The sequence below is a fragment of the Lepisosteus platostomus genome, chromosome 4 (genome assembly GCF_059453375.1).
Source record: "Lepisosteus platostomus isolate fLepPlt1 chromosome 4, fLepPlt1.hap1, whole genome shotgun sequence".
NCBI lineage: Eukaryota > Metazoa > Chordata > Actinopteri > Semionotiformes > Lepisosteidae > Lepisosteus > Lepisosteus platostomus.
This window is the reverse complement of record NC_142614.1, coordinates 61105678-61117757: the sequence shown is the minus strand read 5'-3', so window position 1 is coordinate 61117757 and position 12080 is coordinate 61105678. Positions and strand designations below refer to the sequence as shown.

The following is a 12080-nucleotide window of genomic DNA, read 5'->3' as shown; positions in this document are numbered from 1 at the left end:
AATGTGTTGATGAACAGTCTCTGAACAAACCAAAACTTCTTGGAGGACTGAGCTCAGCATTGCTCTCCAGTGTTCATTTTTCTTTTATGTTCATATTTACATGACAAAACTACCATAAGCAGAGTCCTAAAGCAAATCTACCATTGATCACAAAAACATCTATTTACACAACAGACAGCTTGGAAAAAGCTTGGTAGTGAGAACATATTTAAGAAATTCTTAAAAGGTAATATTACAGGCTTTCCTGCAAAAAACAAAATACAACAGCGTGTCCATAGTTGTTTCAAAACATTTTTAAAAATAAAAGCTTTATTCCTGAGATTTGTGTCCTGAAAACAGTAAACAATTAAAAAGCAGTGTTTCAAAATGCATTTTATTAAGTTTAAATTCACAAATCAATGTTTTCATGAGCAGAAAATTACAGCCCAAAAGGAAACGGCATAGAAGTGACATGAGAATGAGTGACGGAAAAGCAAAGGGATTCTTTAAAAATCATAGGAGACAAAGACTCACTACAGAGGAAATGACAAATGTTATGTAGATCAAATCCAAAATTTTTTCCAAACCAAGTTTTTTTCTTATAAAACATCTATAACAGACACTTAACATTCTCTGTTAAAGAGTCCCTTGGCAGTCTTTTATGGTGCAGAGTTGAGGACATTACAATCATACAATGGATAGCACAAACTGACTGTATGAGTGACAGCTACCACTGAAAGCTATGTTGAATGCATGCACCGCTAGCACTTAGCAATCTTATTCTAGCTGTCCTCATCATCATCATCACTGTCAGTCCTAATCCACTGAGTGCAGGCCATTCTTTTCTGCAAGCATGACAAAAGAGGAAAGAGAAAACATAACCAATGTAAGTTCAATCATGCGGGCTTTGCAGTCATAGGGTGCAAATGGCATTAAAGAAGATACATATAATCAATGGTTTGGAATTTTTTAAAATTTTGCTCCTAAAGTTTGCCATTTAGAATGGTCAAAGATTAAAACATGATTTTTATCCTAAAGATGATATGATAAATAAAGCTTTGAGGCAACTGAGTGAAAGTTAATTAAGCTCCTGTTTTCAATCAACATGAAATTATATATGACATATGGTGAGAAAAATAACAATAGCCAATTAGTAAAGAAACATTAACAGAAATGTTATACATTTTATATTACATTTCTATTTAAGGGTTCAGTTTAAAAACAAAATATTTGACCTTTTGTAAATAAGAAAATTATAAAAATATGCCGTATGGTTTGAAACACTGACTTTATTTTTGTTTGCTAACTGCCTTAAAATTCACTTCTACAATAAGCTGGTAAACAACAAAAAAGCCTGGGCTTTTAAGTTTTCTAGGCAAAGGGTACTTTTGCAATTTTTTAAACTGAGCAACAAGGATTTGTTTAACACACAATTATTTTCTGTTTGCAGTTTAGTTTGCTGATTCACAGCACAAACTGGATATACTGTAAGCAGAGCATGGTAGGACGTTGCTAATTTACTTGCTCCATTTTCTATCAGATGCCAAAAGTGCCAAAATGAACACTGCTATCATTTATTCTGATACTGGATCACCCAGGTACTGAATTTGAGCACTGGGATCCGTTTGCGTGTGAAGGTGCTTTATTTAAATGCAATTTAAAAGCAGAAACTGGAGCAATAAAGGACAGGCTGCCCCCAACAGCAACGCAGAGTTACTGACATCTTTATCAGTTAATAATGGCAAGCAAACAAAGTCACAGAACTATCATCACAAGAGCAGTGAAAGGCATGATCCTGGCATTACATTTGGAGGGAAACATTGAAGGAACTAGCCAATGAGCACACACCATCCTTACAGCACATGAAACTTAGTTCAATGCTCTATTGGTTCTAAAATTAAACACTTTAAATGTGTGAAAACTGATTTATTACTGGCTTCAGATGTTAAGACTTACTAAATACCTAATAAATTAGGAGAAACTAAATTAAAAAACTGAACCCTTAAATATATTAATTATGTTTTATTGAATGAACAAGAGGAGCCTTAAACAACAGCTATCATAATTTGACAAATAGATGACTTAAGGAATATAAACAATGGTATTAATTCTTGCTAAGAACATCATTCAAGGGACACACGTAGTTGTAAGCTTGATTTGTTTTCAGACTTCTCATGCGTTATAAAAGCAAGCACTAGCAGTGCAAATATTCAAAATGTTACCAATTACAATGGACAGCCCAAAGAACACACCACAGTTCGCAGTCTTGATGATGTTTTGGCATCAAAGCCTTCAGTTCAACTGGACAAATGCACCAGGTTCCTTTGTGCCCGAAGAGGATAATATACAGTAGCCTACCTTCTCTCTTGGATCACAGGAAAAGGACATGAAGAAATCACCTGTAACATCTGGCTGCCAACCCCCTCTCTCTCCTTGTAAGGCCTGATGACTCCGTCTTCATGGATGAAGCGTGGAGGACGCAGACTCTCCACATCTTGGGATGTTTCTGTTGCCCTATAAAGCATTAAAACCAAGGAAGTGATGCAGAAAAAAAGTGAAGCTGCATCACTGTGGCAGTCTTGGTTATGTTACACTTCTGGACCTTTTGCTCCATAAAGGATGTGATGAACCAACAAGACTAAAGGACATGTTAGAATTTTTAACAACTTAACAACTCAGACTTATTCAAAATTCAGCCTTACAAAGACGACGGCATTAATGTAGACAGGAAAGATTAATATTCTTAAAGACTAGAGCCAATGAAAATTTTGATCTTTTTGCATTCTAAAGGTGTGAAATCTAGTAGTAAACATTTATCTCATTTAAAAAAAAAAAACAGGAATATTTTCAATACTCATAGCACAGGATAACATGAGAACTATAAGGCACTTTAATATAGCTGAATCACACTGCTGAAATGAAGATGACTTTGGGACTTTTTGGTTCGGAACTGAAAAAAGGAGGTACTTGCATAAGGAATTTAGGGTGAAGTCCTGCCCGTGTTCTTTTTTTTACTGTTCTTACAAATAATATTGCTGTCTCCTGGAGATTATACTAGTTAGACAAATATGGAGCATACTTTAGCCTTGGAACACTCTGTACCATTTAGTCATTACAGACCAGTAGCCAGATGGCAAGGACAGACAGCTGGCTGAGCAATTATATTGTCTAGACAGCTATGCAGGTTGGAGAGCTCCACATCAGGTTGGACGTTGTTTAATGGCCAGCAGCCATATCACCCTGCAACTCACCACTGACAACCCACTGAAGCTAAGCAGGTGTGAGACTGGTCAGAACCTGGATGAGAGACCTCCACAGGGACACTACACTGTAAAAAGGTGCTGTCTTTTGGATGAGATGTAAAACCGAGGTCCTGACTCTCTGTGGTTATTGAAAAACCCAGAGAATTTCTTGGAAAGCGTAGGGGTGTTACACAGGCATCCTGGCCAGATTTCCCATTGGCCTTTACCAATCATGGCCTCCTAACAATCCACATCTATGAATTGGCTTCATTACTCTGTTCTCCTACCCACATATACAGTAGCTGATGTGCGGTGAGCGTACTGGGGCACTATAGCTACTGTCGCATCATCCAGGTGGGGCTGCACATTGGTGGTGGTGAAGGAGAGTCCCCATTACCTGTAAAGCACTTTGAGTGGAGTGTCCAGAAAAGCGGCATATAAGTGTAAAGAATTATTATTATTATTTTCTGCAACTACCTACCAAATATACTGTAAGTCTAGCACTAAGACCTAGAACACGTGATGGTGTAATAAATCAGATGTAGGGGGCCAGGATCAGAAAATTCACTCTGATAATCCTGACAAACACTGAACCTCTTTCCAAGGGTGTGGGAGACTGTGCTGTAATGCATTTAGTTCATAGTTAATTTGAATAAATGTTTATCTTTTAAGTTTGCAGCTCCTCATCACACTGCTCTCATCAAGTGAAAAAAAACATTCAATACGGATTTACTGGCTGAGTCTGAGTAGTACTGTTTTTTGAAATAACAAACGTAAATCATGTCTTCTTAAAAATACAAGGTGCCCAGTGTTAAAAGTGAACCTGCCAAACGTCACCAGCTGGCAGCAGCTACACAGAACAGTTTAGAATATACCACAGAGGGGTGTCCAGAGGCAGCTCACATCCAGATGTTAAACCTGCAAGGACTGGGTTAACACTCAAGGACATCAAATCCAGCTTGGTAATGTTTTCATTTTCACAGTGTGTCTCTTTTCAAACTGAAAACGTAGCCTGATTCTTTGATTTGTTTGTTCATATTTTGAGTGTTTGAAACCTAGAAAGGAAAAACTGGACTAAACAGGCCCCATCTACTACTTGGGATTTACTATTGTGTATGGTGATAGGCAAGTCTTGTATTTTTACGGAAAGAAAGATTCAACCCAATTCTACTAAAATTCATGGTAACTAAATTCTATATACATTTGATTGTTATTGAAAAATGTCATACTGTGCCAAAAGAAGAAGAAGAAGAAGAAGAAGAGCATGTAATGTCTGTAGTCATCGTCTTACTCTCCTAAGGTATTAGGGCCTGTGGGAATACAAACCACTTTGTACCTCTTAATGCCCTGAAAGGTGCTGCTAGCCATGTCGATGATGCCTCCGGTCGGTCGTGTTACTGCCCCCACGAGTCCTTTGCCCATTCCTTTGAAGAAGCCAGCAGCTCCTTCCTTCTGAGCCCCTGCACAGAGGACATCCACATCATCCCTGCCCATAAACTGCTCCTACAGACTCTGTCACTTGCAAGGTGCGATTACTGATCATTAGATTTCTAAATCCTTGGGAAGCTTGGAAAGACTAATTAACTAATTAGTAATTTACTCATTTGTAATTTGCATTATTAAGTAGTAAAAATTAAATGAAATCCCAGGTATGCACACTTCATTTGCCTGAAAATTCAACAGAAAATGTATTTTTGCAGTAAGAAGTTAGGAAGTTACTGCATATGGAGCATATTAAAAATGACCAGTATGCATTACACTGCACATTCACCATCTCTATCCTACTGCAGTGCACATCCCTAACAGGTAACTGCAATGTCTCAGAACTCAATGCACCTCTGCACTATGCGCTGATTGCATGGACTACCATGTGTTTGGGCTCCCCCCCCCACTATCACATATGTTTGTAATGTACTGTCTACATTGTGTGGCGTTTGTCTTACTGTGTCGTCTGCTTTACTGTGTATGTCTTGAGAGATTGACTCAAATAAGAATTCCAAAGTACGTGTACAGTATGTATGGCAATAAACTCTTCTACTTATGCATTTTCTACTCAGATCAGAAAACTTAAGAAGCAAACAGTGGTGTGTACAAAATATGTATAATCAATTGGAATCAGAGAGAAAAGGTGCTGAACATATTCATTGATTATTTACTGGATATTTCTTTTTCCCAGTTTTTTGCGTGGGTTTCCTTTGGGTATTCTGATTTCCTCCCAGAGACCAAGGACCTACTGGTAGATTAACTGGCTTTTGGAAAAATTGGTCCTGGTGTGCATATGAGTGTGTCTGCCCTGCAACGGACTGGCGTCACGTCCAGGATTTATCCTGCCTTACGCCTGTTGCTTTCTGGGATCTGGCATCTGTGTGATCCTGAACTGGAAGGAACAGTAAGAAAATGGATGGAGTGATATTTCTTGTTTTTAAATAATTCCCCAGTGTTTGTAAAGTAAACTGTTAAAAAAAGTTTCTCAAACAATGTGCCTAAATATTTTTGAATATTCAAAAAATGAGGGGAAAAAAATAAGAGCATTTCTCACCTTTTATGGGTTTTGTGACTATCCCTGTGATACCACTGACAAATCCCTGAAGAAAATAAAAAAAATATATTAAAAGCACTCACTGCATGTACTGTAGATAGCACAGATCAGGCAGTAAAAAATACACCGAAGTGTTAAAGATGGTTGCAGAACTTACCGATACCAAACCTTTTCCTCCACGGGTTATACCCTCTCGGAAGCCGCTTGGCTCTTTGTTCATCTCCTCTCTGCGTTTCTGCTGGTACTCCTCGTCCATAGTCATGGCTGCTACCCCTTTCGCCATGGCGCCAGTGATCCTGGACGCTGCCCCAGCTATACCGCCTGAGGGAAGCAACAGTGCAGTCTGTCAGCTCTTCCCAGGAGCGCCCCACTTTAAACACACATGGAGATTCCAGAACTCCAGATCTTTGATGTAAAATGCAGTGCTTCCACTCTGGTTTTTGTCATCTTTGTATATTTCAATTTAGAGCAATCTAAACTGGTAAACACAAAACGTGCAGATGGGAGGGTGGTGGTGGTAGGGGATGTTGATCAAATCAACAGTAATTTTCCCTTCATACAAAATGCAAAAGAATTAATCAGAACAGAACGCCTACCTACGGCCCCTCCCACTAGGGCTTTAACTCCTAGTGCCATTCCTTCTACAAACTCTTCAGGACCTTGAATAGCTCCCTGTGGAGTAAAGCACAGAAATATTTATACAAAAGGCAAGTTAAAGTCTTCCATGTGATGCTCAACCACAGCTGTAGGATCAAATAATATTAATCTGTACAAAGGACTTGAATTCGTAAACTGCCACATTTGAATTATAAAAACACAGTTCAATGTAGCCTAAATTGCACCAAACTTCATCACTGAGGAACACATTTTCATTATGCATTGTTTGCCTTATCCAAATCATTTCTTTTCCAAGTGTGAGGCAAAAATGCATGAAAACGAAATAACAACCTGGTAGGGCTCATAGAAAAAAGCTTCAACTCCTTCCGACAAGTCTCGTATTAACCCGAATGGATTTCCCAAGACGTCCAGTCCAAGGACAAGCACGTACATTTGCTTGATTGCCTTAAAAAAGAAATGCAATTAAAAAAAACATTCTTCAAATGTGTATCAGTTTTACAGATTATATACAGTATACAGTACATCCAAATGTATGTGGAAAATCAATAAATCCATAACCAACATCTGGTAAATGTATTACTGGTTAGTTTGTTTTTGAAACTATAACTTTATAAATTCTCTGTCATGGAGACCTGCAACTCTCACAGTTCCCCTCAATTGTTTTGGGACAAACATCTGTGTCTGGATGTACCTGAGCAGCCCAGATGGCAATAACTTATCTTAAAATCCTTAATATAAACATTTATATGTTTCTAAATTAAATTATAAAACTTGCAATTGAAATTATTTATTGAAAACTTGCACCAGACTCACCAGAGACATTATAAACTAAGTCTCACTTCCAACTAAGTTTCATTTATTTCTTGATCTTGTGTTATTGTCAGGCTTTGCTCAGTGGTAAAGTGTATGTTGCAAGAGCTTATCATTTAGCTAGTTGTGACCAGCAGAATAGGTTAAACACTGTAAGTACAGCAAGGCTGACTGAGGCTGATAAAATTCCCTCTCTTTATAACAAGCTTCCCTATCTTTTCTCCCTCTGATCTCCTCCCTCTGTCACTTATCTCTTGTTTATGAAAACAGAAATTTACTGGAAGTAGCAAGTGTCAGGATGATGATGATGATTATTATTATGGGGGATCTTTATACAATTGTTAAAGGAGTTTCACTATACATTTTTAGGTATAGACTTTCAGAGAACTGCACTTCACCCACTTATCCATCTTTCTGTTTCCTTAAAATGTCTTATTAGTGTAGAAATGGGATCTACTGTACCTGTTTAGAGTAATGTCTGATGACCCCCGATTGTAGCTGCTGGGTTGTGTAGAACTGAAAGTTCATCTCAAAGAAAGCTAGTCTAAGAGGAAAGACTGAGATTAATATTTGCAGCAAATTAATAATGTTTATGTAATATGAAATACAACTTTTCATATAGACTTGTGACAATATATTGTTAACAGTTTGATATTTGGAAATCTATACATATGTCTAATAAATATTAAATTCTTTACTCTAGCAAAATGCAATACTGTACAATTGAATTAATTGCAAAGAAATATATACATTTTACAAAATATGTAAGAAAAACACAGCTGCCCTACAGAATGCTGTCAAAAATTAATCACTATTTTAGCCACATATACTGTATACATACAGGACAATGACAGCACACTAAGTAAGAGGTAAAAGTACTTCGTACTTAAACACAACATCCTGGACATCAGTTAAAGTGGCTCCAATGCTTTTAAGCAGCAGGTTGAGGGACTGAATGGGAATAAGTTCTGAATTTCGCTTTTCTTTATTACCATCTTCACCACCACTGCTTAGTGAAAAACTTAAATGTAGCTAGAAGACAAAATGTGACAATATTAAGCAAGTTTCACAGTATAAGTGACATAAAATATCAAAGGCTACACATTCTGGAGCTACAAAATACATAATTGTTCAAATAATTTAGTACTTTATTACATCCAAACATTCTCTTTGGAAAAACCTTAAATGCAAATCATTTGGAGGTCTGTTTCATATACTAACTACCAAATGGCTTCATCTTGTTGGTAACCTTTCTTATGATCATGTTAAGGTTTTTGTTAAACCAAAGCAGAGATTTTTAAATCAAACTATATTTTCAAAGCAACGAATCATTTCAGAACAGACACTGACACAATTATAAGTAATTATACAAAACAACTGATTCAAAGAAGAAATTGTTCTTCCCTGTCATTATCACGGTTTCCTGATTCACTCCATCATAAAAGTTATTGTCAGAGGGATTTGTTTTCATAAGTTAATATCATACTATTGACCATCAAAACAGAAGTTAAAAATATTCTGCTCACTTTGATGGGAGAGATGTGAAAATACTCATAAAGACTAATTGCTGAAGTGTCTGTGGCCGATACATGATTCAGTTCCGTTTTAAGGTACTCAAGATCCTTTCCAAACAACTCCACCTAAGAAACATAAATTAATTAAGACAGATGTCATTCAGCATTTCAGATATTCAAAGAAATTAGTGCATACAGATAGTTACAACAGAATCACTGGAAAACTACTCTTCATGTAAATGCACGTCAAATGTTTTGCATTTTTTAAAATCAATTCAAAATACATTAGGAGAGTTGACAAATTTTTTGTATATTGTATTTCAGAATATGGAAAAAATACACCATATATTCATTAAAACAGTAATTAACTAGAATAACTAGAGTAAAAAACTAGAATGCACATTGTACTTAATATTGTATACAAAACAATTTGTACTTATCAGGATACACAAGTACATACAGGGTATACAGTGGTGTGAAAAAGTAAAAGGTTTGTCTTTTTTTACAGTTTTGGACAAAAGGATATTTGATCGTCATTTCAAGAATACTGATAAATAAAGGTGATCTGATTTAAAAAAAATAACATTTTAAAATTACATTTTGCACTAATTTGTACTGTTTAAATTAACAGAAATACAATTTCCTTGCATGGAAAAAGTTAGTATACCCCTACCTTTATCACTGCATCAAATGGCATTAGAATCAGGTTCACCAAAACAGGTGGCAAATGATTAGAACATCATTAGAGAGTAACTTGGAGGACACTGCCTTATATAAACATCAGAAACCTGAGGTCTGGATTGATCTTAGCAATTGAGGTGTGTGGCAACATCGTGCCAAGATCAAAAGAGCTCTCTGAGGCCCTCAGAAGAAAGCCTGTTGATGCCTATGAGTCTGGGAAGGGTTTTAAAGCCATTCCGAGCAATTTGTAGTCAATCACTCCACTGTCCAAAAGATCTACAAATGGAGAAAATTTCAAACCACTAGCAAACTATGCAGGCCAGGTCGTCGCACCATATTCAGCCCATGAGCTGAACGAAAGATGCTGCAGGAAGTCTCCAAGAACCCCATAATAACATCAAGGGATTTAAGTCTTGCCTTAGTCAATGTCAAAGTGCATACTGTAAGTCAACCATCCGAAAGAAACTGCACAACTTTGCCCTGCATGCAGGGTGAGGAAGGAAGAAGCCTGTGCTCTCAAAAAAAGAATATAGATGCATGACTGAAGTTTGCCAGACAACACCTAGGTGAAGATCAGCACTATTGGAACAGTGTGCTTTGGACGGATGAGACAAAGGTAGAGCTGCTTGGCCACAATGCCAGACGTCATGTTTGGCAAAAACCAAAAACTGCCTTTGACCAAAAGAACCTCATACCAAATGTAAAGCATTGTGGTGGAAGCATTATGGTTTGGGGCTGCTTTTCTGCCTCAGGGCCTGGCCAGTGTGCCATCTTAGAGTCAACCATGAATTGCACAGTGTACCAGAGAGTACAGGAGAATATGAGGCCATCTGTCAAAAAGCTGAAGCTGAACCGTAACAAGGACTTGACCCCATAGAAATGCTGTGGGGGGCTTGAAGTGGGCAGTACTTGCAAGAAAGCCCTCAAACATCACTCAGTTGAAGGAGTTCTGTAAGGAGGACTGGGCAAAAAATTATCCCATTTGATGTAGGAGACTGATAGACAATTACAAGAAACGCCTACAAAAAGTGATTTCTGCCAAAGGGGGCATTGAAGTAGGGGGTGTACCTATTTTTTCCACAGCACACAATTGCATTTTTGACTTTTTTGTTGAATGAATGATTGCAAAGAATAATTTTCATTTTTGTTAAATTAGATCAACCATATCTATCAATATTGGTAAAGTGAAGATCAAATATCCATACATGCAAATATGTTGAAAATACACACCTTTTCATGGGGTGTACTTACTTTTTCACAGCACTGTATACAAAGTTTTATATACCTACAACCATAGTCATGCAAATTATGAAAGAATGAATAAAAAAAGACTGAATTAAAAAAAAGTCTTTGTAATCAGATTCTTTGTCATAAGCAACTCCAATTGCATTAACATGCTGAAGATAATTGTGACATTGTGCAATGAACTTTTGATGACCAGATACACTGGTGTTTAAAACAGCTAACACTTTATTCCTACCTCTTGCTCAGATGAAACTGCATTGGCATTTTCTTGGGTAAAAAGATCTAAAATAGCATACAAGAATCCCAGATCTAACTTCAAATCCATTTCTTGAATCAACACCTTGAAATATCTACAAAAGAAAAAAAACACAATTCTCATTACCGGTACAGGCCAGAAAAAACTATTCACAACCTGAAAATATGCCCCTGAATTAATTCTAGCAATTAATCAGTTTTCAAAAGCATCTGTTTTGTTTCACAAACTCACCAAGGTGTGTATTACTCCTTGCATATATTCTTATATAGATTTTGAATGATCAGTTATTTTTAATAATACTGCCTATCTGATTTAAAGTCACCAGTTGTGTCAATATCTCAGCTCACAAGGATGGTCCCTGTATCCATACAAGGGAAATGAAAGAATGTAACCGAGCTCCTCTGACCAGCCTCCTCATGGAGCCACTGATCCTTAAACAGGCCACAAGCCCTGCAGTATCGTATAGAAAGTCAAGTACCCACAGTGAATGGGGTGTATATCTCACTGATGCCACGGCAAGCATTCCAGATGTAACAGAGGTTCTGATTTTGCAAGGCCAACCAATCCCAAATAAGGACCAAACCTTTACTAGCTGACACAATAAAGATATTAATTATTAATCACCACATAAGCACACATTTAAACAAGCACGTGGAGGAAGGCACAAAAAGAATGCAAATCTTGGTTACATCTTTTGATTGTTTTCTCTTTTAGAGTCTTTTTCATTTTGCTAATAACATTTTTGGTGAGATTTGGCAATTGTGGGTTTTGTTGTAGTTCCAAGACTTCCAGACATAAATAGGCCATCAAAAGTACAACTGGATGCAATTTAGGTGTGAAAAAAGACGTTTAAACAAGCCCAAAGTTCACAATGAATTACAGTACCTTTATATACTAAGCATGTGATTTTGTCCTCACAAAATGGCCCAAGATACTTTATTTAGAAGGAACATATAAATTCCTTATGAAGAAAAAAAATTCTAACTCACTTGATGCGAGATATATCAGAATGTCCTGCAGACCTTGCCACAATGCTGACATCAGTCAGAGGTTTAGGTTCTGTATAAAACAGCACAACGTTAGAAAATGGGTAAGAAACAGAAAACGAACAGATTCCTGTGTCTATTCCTGCCTTCATGCTTTGAATGGAATTCATCAACTGTACACTACATATAAGAGCTAGACATGAATTATTA

The 12080-nt window shown here is 37.0% G+C and overlaps 1 protein-coding gene across 2 annotated transcripts in view; it reads right to left on the bottom strand.

Moving 5' to 3' along the window:
* The window catches only part of vps13a (vacuolar protein sorting 13 homolog A), a 73265-nt gene that overhangs the window by 3626 nt on the left and 57559 nt on the right, over positions 1-12080 (bottom strand). Inside the window, exons 58-69 of one of the 2 annotated variants that reach the window (XM_088630159.1) lie at positions 11874-11943; positions 10864-10978; positions 8715-8828; positions 8075-8220; positions 7651-7732; positions 6709-6822; positions 6357-6432; positions 5918-6081; positions 5761-5806; positions 4558-4681; positions 2379-2493; positions 360-824 (exon numbers count right to left, since the gene is read on the bottom strand). In XM_088630159.1, the coding sequence (XP_088486285.1) occupies positions 762-824; positions 2379-2493; positions 4558-4681; positions 5761-5806; positions 5918-6081; positions 6357-6432; positions 6709-6822; positions 7651-7732; positions 8075-8220; positions 8715-8828; positions 10864-10978; positions 11874-11943 (1229 nt within the window). In that variant the 3' untranslated portion in view covers positions 360-761. Of the gene's footprint in view, positions 1-359; positions 825-2378; positions 2494-4557; positions 4682-5760; positions 5807-5917; positions 6082-6356; positions 6433-6708; positions 6823-7650; positions 7733-8074; positions 8221-8714; positions 8829-10863; positions 10979-11873; positions 11944-12080 lie in introns of those variants that run through there. The other variant, XM_088630158.1, reaches the window with a different exon arrangement.